At 46.8% G+C, this 20966-nt stretch overlaps 1 protein-coding gene across 1 annotated transcript in view; it reads left to right on the top strand.

Moving 5' to 3' along the window:
* Positions 1-2675: 2675 nt before the first annotated feature.
* The window catches only part of Evc2 (EvC ciliary complex subunit 2), a 50553-nt gene continuing 32262 nt past the window's right edge, over positions 2676-20966 (top strand). The window contains exons 1-2 of the mRNA XM_008833122.2: positions 2676-2900; positions 3857-3973. Of these exons, the coding sequence (XP_008831344.1) occupies positions 2676-2900; positions 3857-3973 (342 nt within the window). The remainder of the gene's footprint in view (positions 2901-3856; positions 3974-20966) is intronic.

Genomic DNA, 20966 nt, shown 5'->3' with positions numbered 1-20966 from the left:
TGTGTGTGTGTGTGTGGCATGCGTGTGAGGTACAGGTGTACTGCATGAAGAGGCCAGAAAAAGAAGAGACTGGATGTCTAAAGCTTCATTATTGCCTTGAGACACCATCTCTCACTGAACTGGAAGCTCGTCATTTTTGCTAGGCTGACTGGTCAGCAAGCTCTTGTGATTCCCCTGCGTCTGCCCCTCATTGCTGGGGTTATAGGCACACACAGCCATGTCAGGCTTTTTACATGAGTGCTGGGAATTTGAATTCAGATCCTCATGAGTGTGCAGCAAGTGCTCTTACCCACTGAAGTTCCTCCCCGGTCCCGAATGATACCATCGTGCTTGTGTTAAGCAGCCTCCACTTGGTCCCAGCCCTTTGTGGGTCTGCTTCCTTTATTTTCCAGTCTTGGTTAGTTACTGCTTTCTTGCCCAGGGACACGAGACACTCTCCTCTGCACAGTAAGCATCAAATCCTTCAGTACCGCTTCTTACTCCCACGATTGTCCTTAGCAGTGTTAGTCCGATCAGGTGATGCTCAGCCTGGGTCTTCCCACATTCCCATCGGTGACTCTTGCATTTGAATTGGATCTAACATGCTCATTATGGGATGATCGTTTTCTTTGCCTTCACTTGGATGTGTGTTGTGGGGAGCTTTTCTAAAACCACCACTGACTTAACCATTCACTGGGAAACGGAATGTCTCACCTGGCCATCCGCAAACCTCTTATGGCTTCTCCAGGGGTTAAGGAGGGTCAAGCCACAGGCTCATGCTGGGAGCTGCTTCTACACTTTGCACATTTGAGATCCTGAGGGTTGTGACCTTAATTTCTGAGACATTAAGTAAAATGTCTGACTCATGGCTCTGAGACTCTTGGAACTGCTGCAGACACAGCCAAAGGAGAAACTGGTATGGAAGAATATTATTGCAAGGGAAAGTGTCTTTGAGAGCCTACCCACCCCCAGGTTCCTGGCCTGGTGCTGAACCTCACTGGGCAGGATCCTGCCTCTTATATGTCTATAATCTGCTGGTGTTTGAGTGGCAGCAACTGAGACCAGGTCACTGGGTGGATCTGTTAGAAGGTAGGCATGAGTAAAGGCTATGCACATGCGAGTCCGTGTCACTCTAGAGTCTTTGTAACCAGAGAGCGACAGGCAGAGACTGTCCACAGGAAGAGAGATCAGGGAGAAGCCATGGTTTCAAAAGGTGCTTTCGAAATTGGGGAAGTGTTACATGATGTCAGCTAAGGGCCTTGGGCATGTCTGTAAGTCTGTTTTCACAAGAGAACTTTCTAGGCGAGTTGCACATTCCACACTACGATCTGAACACGTAGAGCCTTCCCCTGGATTCCCATGCTGGGTATTTTGCATATTACTCAGTTTCAAAGCATCCAAGGAACATGTTTCATGTAACTTATGTTGATAGAGTACTGTCAGGAAGTGCAGACAACCCTGTGCTTGTCCGCTCAGAATAACATTTGAATAAAATGAACATGGGCTGGCCTAAGTAGGAAGGGTTCTTCCTGCACTTCTCTTTCCCTGAAGTTCAAGGTTTGGGTCAGGATTCGCAGTCGTGTAGTGGATATCAACCTTTTGAGGGCTGCCACAGCCAAGTAGCACCAACCACAACTTAAAGCCACAGAAAGATTTTCTCCCGAGCCCAAATGCAGGTGTGGAAAGACCACACGTCCTCTGAAGCTCAGGGGAGAGCCTGCCCCTTGCTTCTCTCTTAGCATCTAGTTGTGGCCAGTTCCTGGCTTTCGTCATCTCAAGGCATGTCTCTCCTCTCTCTGCCTGCCTCAGTGATCCTGTCACTGTCACCCTGTGCCTTTGTCTCTCCCCCGTGCTGGTGAGGTGCCACCTGCAGCTGAGCTGACTCTTCCGGCACTACCTTACCTTAATTCCTCTCCTTCGTAGATTCTATTTTTTTTTTTTGTCTTTTTTGACTCATTTTATAATGTCAGGATTGACTTTAATCGAACCTTGTCAAAATTTACTTTAATTATTTAATGTATTTAATCAGACAAGGCCTATTCTTATGTTTCTATTCTCTCTTTTTTTTTTTTTTTTTTTTTTTGACACAGGGTCTCCTTGTAGCCCCAGGTGTCCTGGAACTCACTATGTAGACCAGGCTGGCCTCGGACTCACAAAGATCCACCTGCCTCCCAAGCGTGGGGATTAAAGGCGGGCGCCACCACGCCCGGCAGATTCTATTTTTGAATGTTCCCCATTCCTCAGTAGTCAGGCACCCAGCCTGGTGTCCAGCATGGACTGAGTTGTTGAGTGAGTCATTGGCCCCCGTCCTTTAGGCAGGACTCAGTGTGCAAGGAGAAGTGAGCATCTCTCCTCCATGCTTATGGATGCTGCTCACCCAGCTGGTGGACTGTGCTTTGTTTGTCTGCTGCTAAGATGAGGTCAGGTTGTCATCAAGGTCATGAATGCTGGCAGACCTATAACTTCCTCAAGGTCTCGTCACAGCCTCATCTCCCTCAGGCCTAAATCTCAGCTCCCATACAGCACTGTGCACTGTGCAACATGCATTAGGCCCTTGAGAATTCTGTACACTCTGAGTGCACAGGTCAGTATCCGAAGCTCCCTCCAGTCTGGGGTTTGGCTCAGGGACTTTGCAGCCCTGCAGGTCTATAGCTTCTCTCCACACCCCCCCTGCCCTGGTATCTCTGACCGAGCCCATGGCCGCTGTCTCCTCCAGGAAGCTCTGCTGTGTGGCCATCTCACTGTCCGAAGAAGAACTGCTTAGACTGAGGCAGGAGGCCCTGAGCTGCTTCGCTCAGATGGACCAGAGTTTGGCCCTCCCCACAGTCCGGGCCCGAGTGCTGCTACAGCAGTTCCAGACTGCCTCACGGGAAGCAGAGTTCCGGAAACTGGACCGGGCCCTCGCAGTGCCCGAGCTGCAGGTAGGAAGATCTGTCTGGACTGCCTGTTGCAGAGCCGGGGCCGTCCCCCAGCCTCTGACCCATGAGGTCCTGTGTCTCCCCGAGGTCTAAGCGCTTCAGTTCTCTGTCCCTGTCCTCTACGCTCTAGCTGAGGTAGCCTCTGGTCACTCCTAGAACCTCTCGACTTGCTCCGGACTTAAAGTTTGCAACTGACCTAGCTGGCACCAGTCGTCCCTTTCAGGGCAGGAGCAGTGACCATAGGCAGCCATGGGTAGCTGGCTTAACCTCATAGGCATTCTCCTTTGCACGTCTAAGCATTGTGCAGGGTGTCTGGGAGCCACCTGGCCTGGGTGTTACCCTCCCATTACTCCTGCCTTCAGCCAACACTGGTTTCAAATTCCAGGGTCTAAAGGCACACAGGTTTAACGTGGCACACGTGGGGTGCTCATCTCAGTTCAACTGAGTCAAGAAAAGGAGCCCTCACTGGTCCTAAAGGCTGAGGGCTGACAGCTGCTTTAAATGATACCCCTTAAGCACAGTTCCTCCTCTAGAGCCCTGTGAGCCAACAAAAGACAGACTTGACCGAAGGCTGCAGCTCTGCTTGGCCCTTCTGTTTCCTTCCCTGGTGCTTGTTGCTCCAGGCCGCTCCTCAGAACCCTCTCCAGACCTCCCATCCCAGGGTCACCCTCTGCTGCTAGGGAGCCCAAGATGAAGCCTTTGAAGTTGCCGTTTGCTCTGCCTACAGCATGTGTGTAGTCTGTTCAAGTCTTCACTCATGTTGCTTTCACAGAGAAGCCTGCCCTGAGTGCCTGCCTCAATCTGCTTCCCAAGCAGGCAGCCATTGTTATAAGGCCCACGGACCGACCGTCTCCCTCCCCTGGCTGCCCGTGGTAGAGCTTTGAGGTTTGAATCATGCACACGTGTCCCTGTGGCTTGGGGAGAAGCCAGCATCTCCTCTAATCTCTCTCTGCTCATAGTCCAAGGGGAGAAAGCTGCGCTCCAAGGGCAAGGGCAAGGCAGATGCTTTGAGGAAGAACCTCGAGGATAAAATTCGCCTCTTTGAGGAGCGGCCCTCCGAAGACCTGGCTGAGGAGGTCAGTGCTTTCCCTTCTGTGGCTTCTGGTTTTCTACACCTGATGCCTAGGTTGTGCGACTTAAAGTTTGCTTATCTTCTGGATTCTTGAAGCGAGGTCTCACTGTGTAGCCTTGCTGGCCTTGAACTTGTGATCATGATGCCTCAGCCTCCTGAGCACTAGGACTACTGATATGTGCCACCATGCCTGGGCTAAGTTTGGGGTTTTAGTGTAAGTATATTTGTCAGGATACTGATGTGTGATCTGGACTGGAGCTCGAGAATCTGCTCTGGGTGATGTCAGTAGCTCCTTTCAGGTACAGTTAGAGGCCAGCGTCTTCAGGGACCTGAGGCCCCTGTGTTTCCCACTTAGGCTCTGTGTATAGTTGAGGAATGAGACAAAGAGAGGTGAACCGCCACTTTCTATGTTAAGGCCAATTCGGAAAATACAAGCAACATAAGAGACAGACCTGCTCCACAGCCTGCCCCATCACTCAGTCACAGGTACCCCCAAGGCTTCCTGCAGGAGCAATGCCAACAGATTCCCAAAGAGTGAGCAGAGGAGAGCTAGGCCTGCTGGTGAGCCCCAAGTTCAGCACCAGGTGAGGATGAACAGGGTGGGACCAGGCAGGAGCTGACCTGATGGAGCCCCCATCCCATGGAGGCTGGGCCCAGTACCACTGGTCTCTGATCCTCCAGGAACAGACCTGCCTGAGTTAGATGGATATTGCCATGGTTGGCTTTGGTTGCCAACTTATCACACCTGGGAAAAAGGAACCTCAGTTGGGGAACTGTCTCTATCAAATTGGTCTGTGGCCATGTCTCTGAGGCATTTTCTTAATTGCTAATTGATGTGGGAGGGCCCAGCCCACTGTGGGTGGTGTCACCCCTGGGCTTGTCGTCCTAGGTTGTATGAGAAAGGAGACTGGGCACAGGCCAGGTGAGCAAGCCGGTAGGCAGCATTCCTCCGTGGTTGTGCTTCAGTTCCCACCTCCACGTTCCTGGACTGACTTCCCCTCAGTCTCTGAGGCATTTTCTTAATTGCTAATTGATGTGGGAGGGCCCAGCCCACTGTGGGTGGTGTCACCCCTGGGCTTGTCGTCCTAGGTTGTATGAGAAAGGAGACTGGGCACAGGCCAGGTGAGCAAGCCGGTAGGCAGCATTCCTCCGTGGTTGTGCTTCAGTTCCCACCTCCACGTTCCTGGACTGACTTCCCCTCAGTGATGAACTGGAAAGGAGACTGGGCACAGGCCAGGTGAGCAAGCCGGTAGGCAGCATTCCTCTGTGGTTTTGCTTCAGTTCCCACCTCCACGTTCCTGGACTGACTTCCCCTCAACGATGAACTGTGATCAGGACATGGAAGCCAAATAAACCTTTTCCTCCCCAAGTTGGTTTTGGTCAGAGTATTTTAGCACAGCAATAGAAAGTAAACAAGGACAGATGTCAGAATTGCTGCTGCAGAAGGGGGTTTGGTTTGTGGGAGAAAATGGGTGGTCGAGCCCTGACCAGAGGGTCACCATGCAACCAGAGGCAGCCCAGGGAATGTGAGACCCCTCGAAATAGCTGCTCTGTAGGAGTACTGGGTCACAGAGGGAGACAAGAACTTGTCAGATAGTGGGCTGAGAATCACAAGGACAGGCTTGTTGAATGAGAGTAGACTAGTGAGAGACTGTTCACTCGGTGACCATGTACCACCTGAGAATTGGCAGGATCAGATGCAGGCCCATGGGCGCCTATGGTTCAAGGCTGGCCCTCAGTGGCCTCTTCGCCTGTTCCCCTTCTTCACCCCACTTCCCCTCCTCTACTCTTGAGTGATCAATTGCTGAAGGACATATTGTGGGCACATTTAACCTGGGAAATGTGAAGCCTCGGTGAAAGGCTCTGGGTGGGGGTTAGAGAAAGAAGGGATCACATGATCATCCAGAAGAACAGGACAAAAGGGTTGACCAGTTGACCCAGGCAGGTGAGCTCCTGGCTGCTGCCTGTGATGAACAGAGGCTGCGATGGCCGACCCACACTCCCCTGCCTGAGCTCACCTGCACAGTGCACATTTGAGGCACAGCTTTGACTTGGAAGATGACCTCCCTGCACAAGCCCACACAAAGCCATTTGCTTCAGAACTTCCAGGAGAAGGAAGTGGTATTTCCACGGGGGTGGGGTGAGGAGGTGTGACTGAGATTTACTTCTGTGCAGTGAATGGATTTAAGAACAACTCTCCCTTCAAAAGGTGGGTTGACGTTTTGATAATTACAGCACTTCTGTCTTTGTTTGATTTTCTGTACCCATGGTGCTCCACATGCCATACTGCTTGGTGTCTGATTGGTTCTGAGGAGCCCAAATACCTTACATGATGTAACACTGTGCTGGACCGCTTCAGTCATCAACTTGACACACCTGGGAAGAGGGAGCCTCAGCTGAGGCATTGCCTCCATCGGATTGGCCTATGGCCATGTCTGTGAGGCATTTTCTTAATTTCTAATTGATATGGGAGGGCAGTGGGTCCTAGGTTGTATAAGAAAGCAAGCTGAGCCAGGTGCAGTGGCATATACCCTTAATCTCAGCACTCTGGAGGCAGAGGCAGGAGGATCTCTATGAAATTGAGGCCCACTTGGTCTATGTAGTGAGTTCCAGGCTAGCTGGGGCCTTACAGGGAGACCCTGTCTCAAAAAAAAAAAAAAAAAAAAGGAAGAAAGCAGGCTGAACACAGGCCAGCATGAGCTAACCAGTACATAGCATTCCACCCTGGCCTCTGCTTCAGCTCCTGCCTCCGGGTTCCTTGTCTGACTTTGCTTAGGCATGGATTGTGACCTGGGAGTTGTAAGCTGAAATAGCCTCTTTCCTCTCCAAGTTGTTTTTGGTCATGGTGTTTATCATAGCAACAGAAAGCAAACTAGAACTGATGTAATATATGCATTTGACTTCCACATGCACCCACATGCTTTAAATCACCTCTGGATTGCTTACAATACCAATACAGTGTAAATCCCATGTAAATAGTGTTACCCTCAGGGAACGATGACTAGAGGAAAGTGATCTTCGAATATCTGACTCTTCAGTTGGTTGAGCCTGTGGATGTGGAGCCCGCACAGTGGAGGGCTGAGTGTGCAGACATATTTATGCTGATGAGGTTTACTTTGAGCCCATGAGAAGTCCCATGTTCTTGTTACACTAGAGATGAGAGATGAGGAATTTGAGGCCCAGGTTAGCTAGATAACCCTAGGCTCCTGACTGGTCTTCAGACCTGCCCCCTGCCACTCTACTGGCTGATAATTTCTTATACGTTTTAACCTCTCAGTCTCCCAGCAAGTGAGAACCATGGTTAGCTTTACTTCACAGGTGTGGAAAGTGATTAGTGAGTCAGAACTCACCGGGTTCTCCCAGCAACAAGCTCTCTGACCTGCAGCTCCCTGTCCTTCTGCCTCTTGATCAGATGCTCCAGTTGACTGGTCACAGAGTATTGCCATTGAAAGTGGCCCAGTGAGGACAGTGCTCTGTGGCTCTGGCATCTGTGTGTGAGGTTCTCACAGTGCTGACTCACTGGTCACATGTGTCTGTGAGGCACTCACAGGCAGGAAGGTGTTTTAAGTTGAGCCTGGACTGCAGTGGTAGTCTTTTCCCATTACGAAGTGGTGATCTGTGTGGTGTAAGCCAAGTCTCCCAGAGAAAGGCATCCAGGGCCACTGTCAGCTGTGACCTTTTATGTATTCTTATTTTGTGTTTTTGTGTGTGTACAGATGCACGTGCATGTGCGTGTGCATGTGTGTGGAGGCCACAGGACAACTTTGAATGGCATTCCTCAGGCACCATTCACCTTTAGTGTTGTTATATAAGATAGGATCTCTTGGGACTGCTGAGATGCTCAGGATTAAGAGGACTGGCTCTTCTTGCAGAGGACCTGGGTTCGATTCCTAGTACCACGTGGCAGCTAACAATGGTCTGTAACTCCAGTTCCAGGGGAATCCAACGTCCTCTTCTGACCTCTGTGGGCATTGAATGACATGGGTGCACTTACACACATTCAGACAATGCACTCACACACATAAAATAAAAGTAATAAATAAAATATTAAAAAGAGACAGAGGTCACTAAGTAGCCAAGACTGGCTGGCCAGCAAGGCCTCTCCAGCACTGGTGTCACAAGCATTAACCATGCCAGGCTTTGTTTGTTGTTTATTTTTAATATGGGTTCTGGGAATTGAACTTGGGTCCTCATGCTTACAAGGCAAACACTTTACCAAAGGAGCGCTCTCCCAGCCCCACCTGTGACCTTGTATGTCAGACCTGCCTCATAGTGGACTGTTTCACTCTGAAAGGTACCCATAGCACAGATACTGTGATGTCAACAGCTCTAACGTCCCTCCCCAAATCAATAGATTGCCTCTCTCAGCACGTTTGTGACGTGTTTCTTTGTGGTAATTGCCAGGGAGATGGCATTCTCCCCTCAGCATAAGTCTCACAGCTGAGTGCACCTCAGCACGCCATGGTCAGGGCTCTCCAGAGAAACAGAACCGATGTGATCTGTAGGCTGACAGACAAGAGATCGGCTCTGGGAACTGTGGAGAGACCCACGCCCTCCTATCTACAGGCTGGAGAACCCAGAGAGCTTGGGGAGTAATTCCCATAGTTCAAAGACCAGAGGGCTGGGTGTTGGGGTGTGAGTCTTAGAGTCTGAACTCCGGCAAACCAGCAGAGCTAATGTGTGGACTTGAGAGGACAGAGTGACTTCCTCCTTCCTCCTCTTCCTGGCTCTATTCAGACCCTCGTTGGTCTGCTGTTCATCCACATAGGAAAGGGGGCCTTCTTTCTCATTCTGATGACCTAATACTCATCTCTCCTCCAAACAGCCAACATCTGGGTGCCCCTTAGCCCAGCCAAGTGGGCACCCACAGAGTACACTGTGATCAAGTTCAGGACTGGGGTATCTCCTTAACTCCTGCCTCAGTGGCCGGGCCAATCATAAAACCAAGAGCATACAGAGCTCAAAGTTACATGTGACATTTTCTGCCTATCACTGATGGGAAGTAGAGGCTCGTCTGTCTGCAGCTGTCTTCCGTTTTGTTGTGTGTACATGCTCATGGGTATAGAGGTCAGAGAATGGTGCCTGGTATCTTCCCCAATTGCTCGACACTTTATTTTTTAATGAATTACCTTATTCTAATTTTTTGTCTTTATGTGTTTGAGTGTTTTTCCCTCATGTAACTGTGTCCCTGTCATACAGTGCCTGCAGAGGGCAGAAAAGGGTGTCAGATCTCCTGGAACTGGAGTTACAGACAGTTGTTAGACGCCATGTGGGTGCTAGGAACCAAACCCAGGTCCTCTGCAAGAACAGCCAGTGCTCTTAACTGCTGAGCCATCTCTCTAGCCCCTCTACATTATTTTTTTGAGACAGGGTCTCTTGTCTAACCTGGAGCTCACCAGTTGGCTAGGCTGGCCTTAGGGATCCTCCCCAGTGCTGACATGCACTGCCCTGCCCAGCTTATATGTGGGTGCTAGGGATTTGAGTTCAGGTCCCACCCAGCTTGTATGTGGGTGCTAGGGATTTGAGTTCAGGTCCCGCCCAGCTTGTATGGGGGTGCTAGGGATTTGAGTTCAGGTCCCGCCCAGCTTGTATGTGGGTGCTAGGGATTTGAGTTCAGGTCCCGCCCAGCTTGTGTGGGGGTGCTAGGGATTTGAGTTCAGGTCCTGCCCAGCTTGTATGTGGGTGCTAGGGATTTGAGTTCAGGTCCTCAGGCTTGCACAGCAAGTGCTTTACCAACTGAGTCATCTCCCTTGTTTCTGTCTTCCTATTATCTACCTATTATTGATCTACTTATCCATCAGTCATCTTTTCGCCTTTTACGTAACACTGAGACCCAAAGGGTCTCCGTATCAAAAGGTAAATTCCCTCACTGGCTTTTGCCTCAGTATAGGTTGTCACAGTAACTGGGAGTGTTAAACACTTTAACCAATTTAATCTCCTCAATGAATGCACACTTAGGTGTTCAACTCCTGACATTTCAGACATCCTGGAACTTCTGCACATACTTACACCCCTGTAGGGAGGCGAGGAGAGCAGCCACCACTGTCTGGGTCTGGCAGATGAGAAGACAGAGGGTCATAACCCTCACAGCTCCTCCCACCATGAAGCTGTCTGTAGCAGAGCGGACATGAAGCTGTGTACATCCCCTTTCCCCTCATTGGCAGGTCTGTTCGAGGGTTGTTTCGGCTCACCCTTGGCATGCTTCTCCTGACACTTTTGAACATCAGAGGCAGGTTCCTCATAAATATTCCTCAGGAGCATGTGACACTAAATGAAGATGACAGGACTGTGGTCCCCATTCACCCGTTGCTTCTGGTTTTACTTTAGTGACACACACCTCCCCCATCTCCACTCATCTGTCCATTCATTCACCGTTTCCATGTGCACACTTCATGAGGAATCCCTCACCCAGGGCGGAACTCTGAGCTGCCGCTGATGGGATGCAAGCCCCCTGTACCTTTGCAGCCGCCTGGGCGATTATGCAGAGGTGGTTGGTGCTTGTCAGGACGCCTCTTCACAGTCCTGTTGACTTCACAAGCCACTAGCATTTAAACATGAGGATAGCGCACCATCTTCAGTGGCCTGATGAGAGAGGGAACAGGTGGCACGGGTCCTATAAAGCCAGGAAGAAGGAGACAGAGCATAAAGATGTTTGTCTGATGAAGAGGAGGGGTATCCGTCTACCCGCAAAGCCTGGGAAGACCCAGCCTGCCCTCCTAATGTCTGTCCTTCTTCTTGCCTTATCCTGTGAGGCAACTGGCGTCACCTACATTTCCCAGCAGCACTAAGGTTAGAAGCATCCACAGCCTTCCTAAAACCTCCAGGCAAAATCCAGATTCCATTACATATTTGTGTTTGCTACATGAGGCTGGAACTCAGGCCTCTGCTTGTGTCTGGCAGGTGCTCTGCCACCAGACTGCCCCCAGCCCATCAGCTTACCTAACTCTGCTCACATTCTGCTTGGACCTACAACAGACCAGATTACCATGGCATTGTATGCATGCACGTGTGTGTATGTTCATGTGGGTGCTTCTGTGTGTGCATGTATGCATGTATGTGTGCACCTGAATTTAGATGTAAGAGTCAAAACCAGGTGCTGGTTCTCAGGCACTGTCCACCTTGTTTTATGAGTCTCTTACTAGCGTGGAACTCCTGGTCAGTGAGCCCCAGGGGTCTGCCTGTCTCCCGCTCTCTCCCCAGAACTGGGATTGCAGGCATGCTCTAGTGTGCCCAGCTACATGGGTGCTCAAGGCCTTATGCACTTTCCCCACAGAGCCATCTCCCAGCTCCTGTGATGTTTTGGGATGATTTGAATGAAATATTTTATCTTTTTCTATATTGTCTTTATTTAAAAGTTTTATTATTTTTAAGTGAGTGTATTGCCTGCATGTATGTAAGTGTACCTACGTCATGCAGTGCCTGTGAAAGTTTGAAGAGGATGTTGGCTTCCCTTGGCGAGCAGTTTTAGCTGCCCTGTGGATGCTGGGGATCAAACCTGGGTCCTCTGCAAAAGCAACCAGCTCCTACATTGTCTTTTAAAATTTTTTGCTTTTTGTTTTTATCAAACCCATGCATAACATTCTTTTAGAGTCAAATAATTTTTTAAAATCTCATGTTGAAAGAGCAGCACTCCAGTCCTCCTGACCCTCTCTATCTATGTGGAGGGGTTTGGCTAGTGGCACCCCAGCCCTCCTGACCCTCTCTGTCCATGTGGGGGGTTTGCCTAGTGGCACCCCAGCCCTCCTGACCCTCTCTGTCCATGTGGGAGGTTTGCCTAGTGGCACCCCAGCCCTCCTGACCCTCTCTGTCCATGTCGGGGGTTTGCCTAGTGGCACCCCAGCCCTCCTGACCCTCTCTGTTCATGTGGGGGGTTTACCTAGTGGCACCCCTGGTCTTTCCATCTTCTGTCTTTGAAGGAAGATGTTATGTGTTGGGTATGTTTAAAGAGCAAACTCAGCTCAGCTCTCTGGTCTTTCTCAGGGCTCAGCCCTCGGGAAGCCCCCAGAGCCCCTGTTTGGTCACGGACATAGAGGGGAGACTGAAGTTTGGATGACAGCTAGAATCCCATCCCACAAACTCATTTTCATCAGGGTTAGAGCTGACATGTGACATATGTCCTTGTGTCTGGTTCACCCTTGCATGTTGTTTTAAATAATATTTTTGAGACTTTCATACAAGTATACAAAGTATTTTGATCATATCTACCCACCATCAACCTCCTTCCAGGCCTAATACTCCCTTTCCAACTTCATTTCCTCTACAGCCCACTGAGTCTAGTTAGTGTTGCCCTCACGTGCCCGTCCGTGGAACATCCAATGGAATATCGGCACCAGCCAGTGGCCACACATGAAAAGAAAAAATGACTCCCCTCCCCACCTACCGTCAACTGCCAGCCGTGCCTTGGCTAGGGGAGGGGCTTGTCACCTGCTCCCTCATCCGTCCTGGGATGCTCGTTGGCTTCTTTCTCTGCGGGTCTTGTGCAGGTGACCACAGCTGCAGTGAGTTCGCAAGTGTAGCCATGTCCCGTATTGAAGACAGCATTTCACAGCCCTCTCCCCATCCTCCAGCTCTTACGTCCTTCCCTCCCGCTTCTCCACGATGTTCCCTGACTTGGAGGAAGGGTAGCTAGAGCTGTCCCATTGGGGCTGAGTGCTCACATTCCCTTTCTCTCAGACCTTGGACCAGTTATGAGTCGCTGCCCACTGCAAAAAGAAGCTTCTCTTATTAAGACTGAGAGCAGTTCAGATTTCTGGGTTAAATGTCCAGATTTACAGTCCCAGTCATGAATCCGTCCTATGAAGCAAGCCTCATATCCAGTCATAAAGTTGTTAGCTATTCCATACTGTCGTACCAGTGGGCACAGCTTGCCTGACAGGTTCGTATTGTAGATGAGACCATTGATGCATCTTCTCCCCCAGCAGCCTGCATAGGACCTTTGACACTATGAAAACTAGCCTGCAGGGAGAGAGTTTCCCCGATCAGCTTCAAATTGATTTCTCTGTCCTGCAAAGTGTGTGGTAGCTTTAGCAATAGGGTCTTACCACATAGTGATAGTGACCAGCCTAGAGCAATGGCAGTAGCCTGTGTTGTTCTGTGGGCCTCTGTGGCCTCCCTGATGAATAATTCATAGGGAGGTAGCCTATGCTTGGAACTGAGATTTTCACTTAATAACTCACATCTTCCAGAAGCAGCATTTTTTGCCCATGCCAAGGTTTCTATAAGACTTTTCCCTGCATCTTTCGTTTTAATAACCCACCCTCTAGCCCTCTCTCTCCCCTGTCTCTCACTTAAACTTTAAACCCCTAGTTTTTTCCTCTTCTTTTATGTCACATGTTCTACTATCCCTTTCCCCAGTAAGGCTTCCTCCTCGCCCCTCTGCCTCATCATGGGCCCTTTCTGGCTTCCAGACCCCTAAAGAAACTCCAGGTTAAACTTACAAATCCAAACATTCAAGCTAAGATCCACATAAGGAGAGACTATGCAGTTTGTCTTTCTGGGCCTGGACCATCTCACTAAGGGTACTATCCTCTACTTCCTTTTTCCTGCACATTTCATGATTGAACTTTTGTTTGTAGATGGATAAAATTCCATTGTGAAACTGTACCACGTTTTCATTCTCTGTTCATCGTCTGTTGACGGACATCTAGGCTGGGTCTATTTCCTAGCTATTATGAATAGAGCAGCTGTGAACATGGGTGTGTGGTGTCTCTGTGGTAGGGTAGAGAGTCCTTTGGGTTTATTCCCAGGAGTGGTACAGCTGTGTTATGTGATAGGTCTGTTTTTTTGCCTTTGGAGGAACCACTGCAACTGATTTCCATAGTGGCCGCACCAGTTTGCATTCACACCAGGAGTGGTTAGAGGGTCCCTTTTCCATGTCCTTGCCAGCATTTTTTGTCATTTGTTTTCTTGATGTCATTTTGATTAGTGTGAGGTGAAATCTCAAAGTATTTTTTTCTTAATCAGTTTCTCCTGGGTTGGAAAGTCAGGCTGGATTAACTGATGGGTGTCCGGGGCCCTCTTCATCACACCCAATTTTGTTCTCGTATCTCAATGAAATGAAGGATTCTTTACATGCTTCTCATTCTTCAGCAAGTACAGCTTAGTGTGAAGGGACTTTTTCTTACCACTTAAGCCTGGCTGTCTTCTCGCCAGCTCTGTCCTCCTGATTCACAGATGCCTTGTCCAGCCTCAGATCAGCTCCCCCACATTCCAGACTAATGCTAATGAGTTGGCCTCTCTCTCTGCCCTGGTTCCCACCCAAACTGGATCAGGACTTAACAGTCTTTCATATAACAAAGACATTTTTCTTGATAGCTTATAACTGAGAGATGAAAAAAATTATAGAACTTAAGTATATTTAGAAAGCTGAAGTCAAATGTAAAAGTCCTATGAGAGATAGCTGTTGTATTTTCTTTTCTGGCTGACTAATTTCCTTGTTCTCCTTTGGCATAAAAGAAAAATTCAGACTAGTTCAGACCAGTCCACTTTTAAGAAGTTGTATAAAATGTATGAACCACAATAAAAATGTAGCTGTATTGAAAATACTATACACAATCAAACCTTTAGGGTATGTGTATAAGATGTGTGTGAAACATAAATGAATTACATGCTTAAACTTGGATCCTGACCCCAAGATATTTCATTAGGTATAAGAAAATATTCCCAAATCAGAAGAAATTGTGAAAATTCTGAATACTCCCGTTCCCACACATTTACTATAAGGGACATTCAACCAGTATAGTCAGCATAAAATTTATGGAGCTGGTGTACTTGAGGAACTATGAGGAAGATTTCCATGTATATCAGTACATACTCCTGGGGCTCCTGGGAAGTAAAATGATTTCCTCATTTCCATAAATGGTACAATGCAACACATACTGTGACAGCATCGTGTATGAGCAAGAGGCATGGTGGGAATTTCATCCCGTGTTCATAACCATAAAATCATGCAAGCATCTCATACTGTAGGCTGGATGCTAGGACAGAGGGCGTCTGAATTTAGCTCAGTCCTTTGAGGTTATTGTACTTTGCATACCCATTAAAGTGCAAAGCAAACCCTTTTAAAATGGATATTGAATTGAAAAGAGAGGTTGTGCACTAATTACTAGAAAAACAATAGAGAACTTTATAGACTTTTAAGGTTCCCATTTCATGTAAAACAAACTGCAGATAAAGTGCTTGCTGTGCAAGCATGAGAACTCAAGTTCAATCCCCAGCACCCATGTGAAAAGAAAAAACAACTAAAGCTGGGGCCAGCAGAGAGAGAGAGGAGGAGCCGTCAGTCTGAGTCAGGGAGCTGCAGATTCACCAAGACCCATGAACCCCATTCCCCCTTGGTCTTCAAAATATTTGTCTCAGCAATTTCTCTCCTCTTCACTTTTGCATATAAGTGAGAAGCCAAGCCAAAATCACCCCAAGTGTTACAGGAAGCCGAGACACAGTACCCGTTGTGCACAGAGAAGGCCCCAAGAGACTCGTGGGGAAATCGGGAAAGTTTTTCATGCCAGAAGACGCCAGTAGAGTTTCCTCCTAAAAACCTTGAGCCCCGAGTTTAGTGCCCTTCACAGTTTCTGTAGGTCTCCCATGTTACTGTTTAACTGTTAAAGCATTAGTTGGTTTAAGTTACAGCATACGTGATTACCATAACAGATGCTCACCTGCCCTAGGACCACCGAGGGGAAATCCCTTCTGCAGCATGTTGGCAGAGGCAGGAGTTAAGATGTTGTTTAACAACAGAGTGTATTGAACAGGCACCTTAGCAACAAGGGGGTTGCAAACAGATACTCCACTAGGCAACTGTACATAACAGATGCTCACCTGCCCTAGGACCACCGAGGGGAAATCCCTTCTGCAACATGTTGGCAGAGGCAGGAGTTAAGATGTTGTTTAACAACAGAGTGTATTGCACAGGCACCTTAGCAAGCAAGGGGGTTGCAAACAGATACTCCACTAGGCAACTGTGATTTATTTCTTTTCAAAATAGTTAAGGATTGATGCTTGCATTCTTTCTTATCCCAGATTATCTTTGATGAAATCCCAGGGAAAATGCACCAGTCATCTGATACTTGTTTGGGCTAGATCACTGCAGCTCTTATAAAAAGGTTGTGGTGTGGGGCTGAAGAGCTGGCTCATGGGTTAAGAGCACTGGTTGCTCTTGCAGAGGAACCGGGTTAAGTTCCCAGCACCCACGTGACAGCTAACAACCATCCAGAACTCCAGTTTCAGGGGATCTGATGCCCTTTTCTGACCTCCACGGGCATTGCATGACACAGGTGCACTTACCTACATGCATTCAATACACGCATACACATAAAATAAAAATAATAAATAAAAATTTTTAAAAAGTCGTAGTCACAGGCAGCATAGGAATTAGGATCTGGAGAATGTGTCTCCGTGCCTCATGTTCTTGGGCACGGCCCTGAGCTCCTACCTGCTGAGCCTTTCCAAGAAAAGCTCCAGTCCAGGGGTGGGGTGAGGGGATGACAACAGGACTTGTGCTCACAAAGCCAGGGAAGCCAATTCTATTCCTGATTTCTTAAGAATCTGAAGCTGGGAGCTGAAGCGTGACCCCTGGGCAGAGCAGGGCATTCCTGGGAAATTACTAAAAATCAAAACCCTCTCAACCTAGTTTTGATCTCCATTTCCCTGATGGCTAATGACGTTGAACACATTAAAAAATGTTTATTAGCCATTTGCATTTCTTTTGAGAACTCTGTTCAAGCCCCTAACTCATTTTTAATTGTTGTTTTTCTTGATGTTTAGCGCCTTTTGTTCTTTATATCTTCTAGATACTAATCCTCTGTCCGACGTATAGCTGACAAAGATTTCCTTCCGTTTGGTGGGCTGCCTCTTCACTCAGTTGATGGCTTTCCTTTGTAGTACAGGTTTTTGATTTCATGATGTCAAATTTGTTCCTCGTTGGCCCTGTTCTCTGAGCTGTTGACGTGCTATTAGGAAGTCCTGGCCCGTGCCTGTGTCTTGAAGTAAGTGCACTCCTTATCCCCGCCCCTTTTCTGGTCTTACGTTTAAGTCCTTTATCCATTTAGAGTTCAATTTTGCCCAGGGTGAAAGATAAGAATCTAGTCTCATTCTTCTGCATGTAGACATCCAATTTTCTCAGCACTGATTGTTGAAGAGGCTCTCTTTTTACCGATGTGTATTTTTAGTGTCTTTGTCAAAAACCAGGAGGCTGGACTGAGTGTGATGGTACACACACTCAATTCCAGTACTTGGGGGGCAGAGGCAAATGGATCTCTGTGAGTTTGAGACCAGCCTGGTCTACAGAGAGTTCTGGATCAGCTGGGGCTACAGGTAGACCCTGTTTCAAACAGACAGCAACAACAACAAACAAACAAATCAGGAGGCTACAGTTGCATGGCCTTGTATCTGGGCCTCTATTCTATTCCATTGACCTACGTCTCTGTTTTCTGCCAGTCCCATGCTGTTTTTGTTCCCGAGACACTGGAGTATAACTTGAGGACAGGTCTGGTGATACTTAGAACAGGATTCTTTTTGCTTAATATTTCTTTGGCTATCTGGAGTCTTTCGTGATTCCATATGAATTTAAGATAATTTTTTTCTATTTCTGTGAAGACTGCAAATAGGATTTTGATTGGGATTGCATTGAATCTATTGATTGTTTTTGCTAAGATGGCCAGTCTTAACACTTTTGTGGTAGAAGTCTTTAGTCTCCTTGCTTAGGATTATTCCCTAAGCCATTCCGAGATGGCTTATTGTGGTGATGACTTTTACAATATGTCCATGTTGTACACTGAACAAATGACTTTTTTTTCAGTTGAAAGAACATGTATTTTATGAGAATAAACCATATGCACACAGTGCATTAGCAAGTTACAAAGCCATTATCTCTAGGAAACACACTCAGAACTAAGCACTTGTATGGTTTCATCCTGTTCGTTGGCGTGTTCTTTCTATGTGAACAAATGACTTTTACTTAACCTTGCAACCAAAAATTAATCTTACCTTAGCTTGTTTATAATGTAGACAAACTCACTGAGCCTTGAGCTCCTCTTATAACCTAAACATAGAAGTTATGACCCTTCCTTGCCCTTGACCCAGGGCAGGGTGTGTGTGTGTGTGTGTGTGTGTGTGTGTGTGTGTGTGTATGTTTATTTTGCATACCCAGTAAATGCAACAAACAGCCTTATCTCATTGAAAGCAATGAAATAATTATCCCATTTTTTTCAAGCAATAGATGGGATTAAGTTCATAACGAGTGTTTGTGGTTGTGTGTGTGCTGGTCTAAGTCAATAGGAGTCAGAAAAATTAAAACCCTCTGATAAGGCTTCATTTTCACTGCCCCAGTTCAGGCTGGATCTACTGTTTCAATAAAAGAGCCACCCTTGTGCTCAGCATGGTTCTGAGACCAATCTGAAGGAATGGGTCCTCAGAACACTGTGGGTTTCCTCTTTCCTAAAATGGATACTAAGAGTCAGGCTGATTTATTTCAGCATAACTGTAATATGCCATCACATTTTATTTTGTTACATTCCTCTCTCTCTCTCTCTCTCTCTCTCACTCTCACTGTGAATGGATAGTTTTTGCTGACTTCTTTTTCACTCTTTTTGTGTGTGTTGATTTTGAATCCTGCCACTTCTATGAAAGCGTTTATCAGTCTAAGACTTTCTTGATGGGGTCTTAGGGTCTCTCATTATAGAATCTGTCATCTGAAAATAAATACTTTGACTTCTTATGTTTATCCTTTTTATTTTCTTCTCTTGTCTTCCTGCTCTAAGACCTCCAGTACTAATAAAGAATGGGGATAAAATCCAGGTGTGGTGGTGCACACCTGTAGTCCCAGCACTTGGGAGGCAGAGGCAGGTGGATCTCCATGAGTTCAAGGCCTGCCTGGTCTACATAGTGAGTTCCAGGCCAGCTGGGGCTCAAAAAGACCAAAAAAAAAAAAGAATGGGGATAAGAGACATACTTTTCTTGTTCCTGATTTTAGTGGAAATCCTTCAAATTTTTATATTTTTTATATTTTATAATGTTGGCTATAGGTTTATCATATATAACCTTTATTAGATTGAGATATATTTCCTCTAGTCTGAGTTTCTTCAGGGGGAATTTTGGATTTTTTCAAGTGCTTTTTCTATGTTAAGATGATCATGTGATTTCTATTCTTGAGACCATTTATGTAATTTATAATCTTTATCAATTTACATATATTAAACCATCCCCTTATCTCTGGAATAAAGCCAACTTGATAATGGTGAATGATCTTTTTGAAGTATTCTTGAATTCAGTTAGTATTTTCTTGAGAATTTTTGCATCTAAATTCATCAGGGAGATTGAGCTATAATTTCTTTGTTGTTTTTTCGTCTTATCTAGTCTCAGTGTCAGGGTAATGCCAGCTTCATAAAGACAGTTTGGAAATGCTCCTCCCTCTTCTGTGTTGAGAAGCACTCATGTTAGTTCTGCTTTGAAGGGCTAATAAAATTCCCCAGTGAATCTGTCTGGGCCTGGATATTATTTATTTTTTGTTTTTTTTTTTTTTGATACCAGCATTTCATTTTTTATTATTCCAAAGTTTCTTTTGTTTTTATTTCAATATATTTTATTTAATATATTTTTAACAGAGCATAAGGTGTGGCTTATTTACAGAAGAGTGGGTGCCCACATTTACAGCATCCATAAAGTCCACACTCAAATACAGATCCTGTGACCTCCTGACAACCACACAAAATTGTGAGAGCGGTGCCTCTTGGTGTTCTCAGCTTATCTATCCTTTGCCCCTCCCCCCACATGCAGCTAAGGTCGACTGATTGGGTTGGAGGGGTAACTGACTCCCCCGTCATCTCCTTGATGAGTGTGGGAAGGAGGTGTGACCATAGCTTGCTGGCATAGTGGTCGGAGGACATTTCCACGTAACATAGGACCGGGACTTAGGGGTAAACTGGAGATACTTTCAGAAACATACAAAGTTACATTCAGGTTGGATGAATAAGTCTAGAGTCCAAATGTTCAGCCTGGTGAATACATGTAATAGTTATGTATACTGGAAGCATAGCAAAAGTATATTTCTGGTGCTTACAACATACATCTAGAAATTGTTTACACTAAGAAGAGTTGGATTGCCTGACTACAGTAATCTCTTCAACATACACAAGGATATAAAAGCCCATGGCACACTTGAATTGTATGGCATTTCTATAAATATACAATGAACTTCTGGATACACAGAGAGCAACAAAGGCATCGTTCCCTATGTTCTAATCATATCAGTCATTCCTTGTATGCCTCACCACATTCATGGAACACAGAAAATATATCCAGCACTCGCCTAAGCAGTATAGACACAAAAGTTTCACCCAAATCAGAAAGCAGACATGGCAGCTTCTTCCCTTGTGCAGTTGATAGTGTTCTGAGGGTCATTCTGGTATATTCCTATCTATAATCATTGCTTTCAAGGTTTTGCTAAGGACAGAGATTGAACATCTGTGATACATATAGATCTCATCAAATCAAAGCACCGGAGCCATGTCGTACTAGTTATTGTTGTGACAAAACAGTATGACTAAGGTCACTTACAGAAGGAAGAGGTCATTTGGCTTATGGTTCCAGAGAGAGAGTTCATAGTGGTGGGGCATGAGGTGGCATGAGGTGGTAAGTCAGAAAGGTGCATGCTTACATCTTCAAGCAGGCACAGAAAGCAGAGCAAAACCGGAAACTTAGCAAGGCTTAAAAGCTCTCAAATCCTGCTCTCAGCAAGGGATGTGCTTCCTCCAGGAAGGCCATACCTCCTAAAGATTCCATGACACTCCCCTCCAAGTGATGCCACGAAGTGGAAATCAAGTATTAAAATACTTGGAACCTCTGAGGGGCATTCTCATTCAAACCACCACATTCCACTCCCTGACCCCAGAGCCTCATGACCATACCATATTGCAAAATATTTTTAGCTCAACCTTAAAAGTCCCTATAGTCTTAATTGTCTCAACAATAATCAAAAAGTCCAGAGTCCAAAGTCTCTTCTA

The sequence above is a fragment of the Nannospalax galili genome, unplaced genomic scaffold (assembly GCF_000622305.1).
Source record: "Nannospalax galili isolate Female #2095 unplaced genomic scaffold, S.galili_v1.0 scaffold1076, whole genome shotgun sequence".
Taxonomy (NCBI): Eukaryota; Metazoa; Chordata; class Mammalia; order Rodentia; family Spalacidae; genus Nannospalax; species Nannospalax galili.
This window is presented reverse-complemented; position numbering and strand designations above follow the sequence as displayed.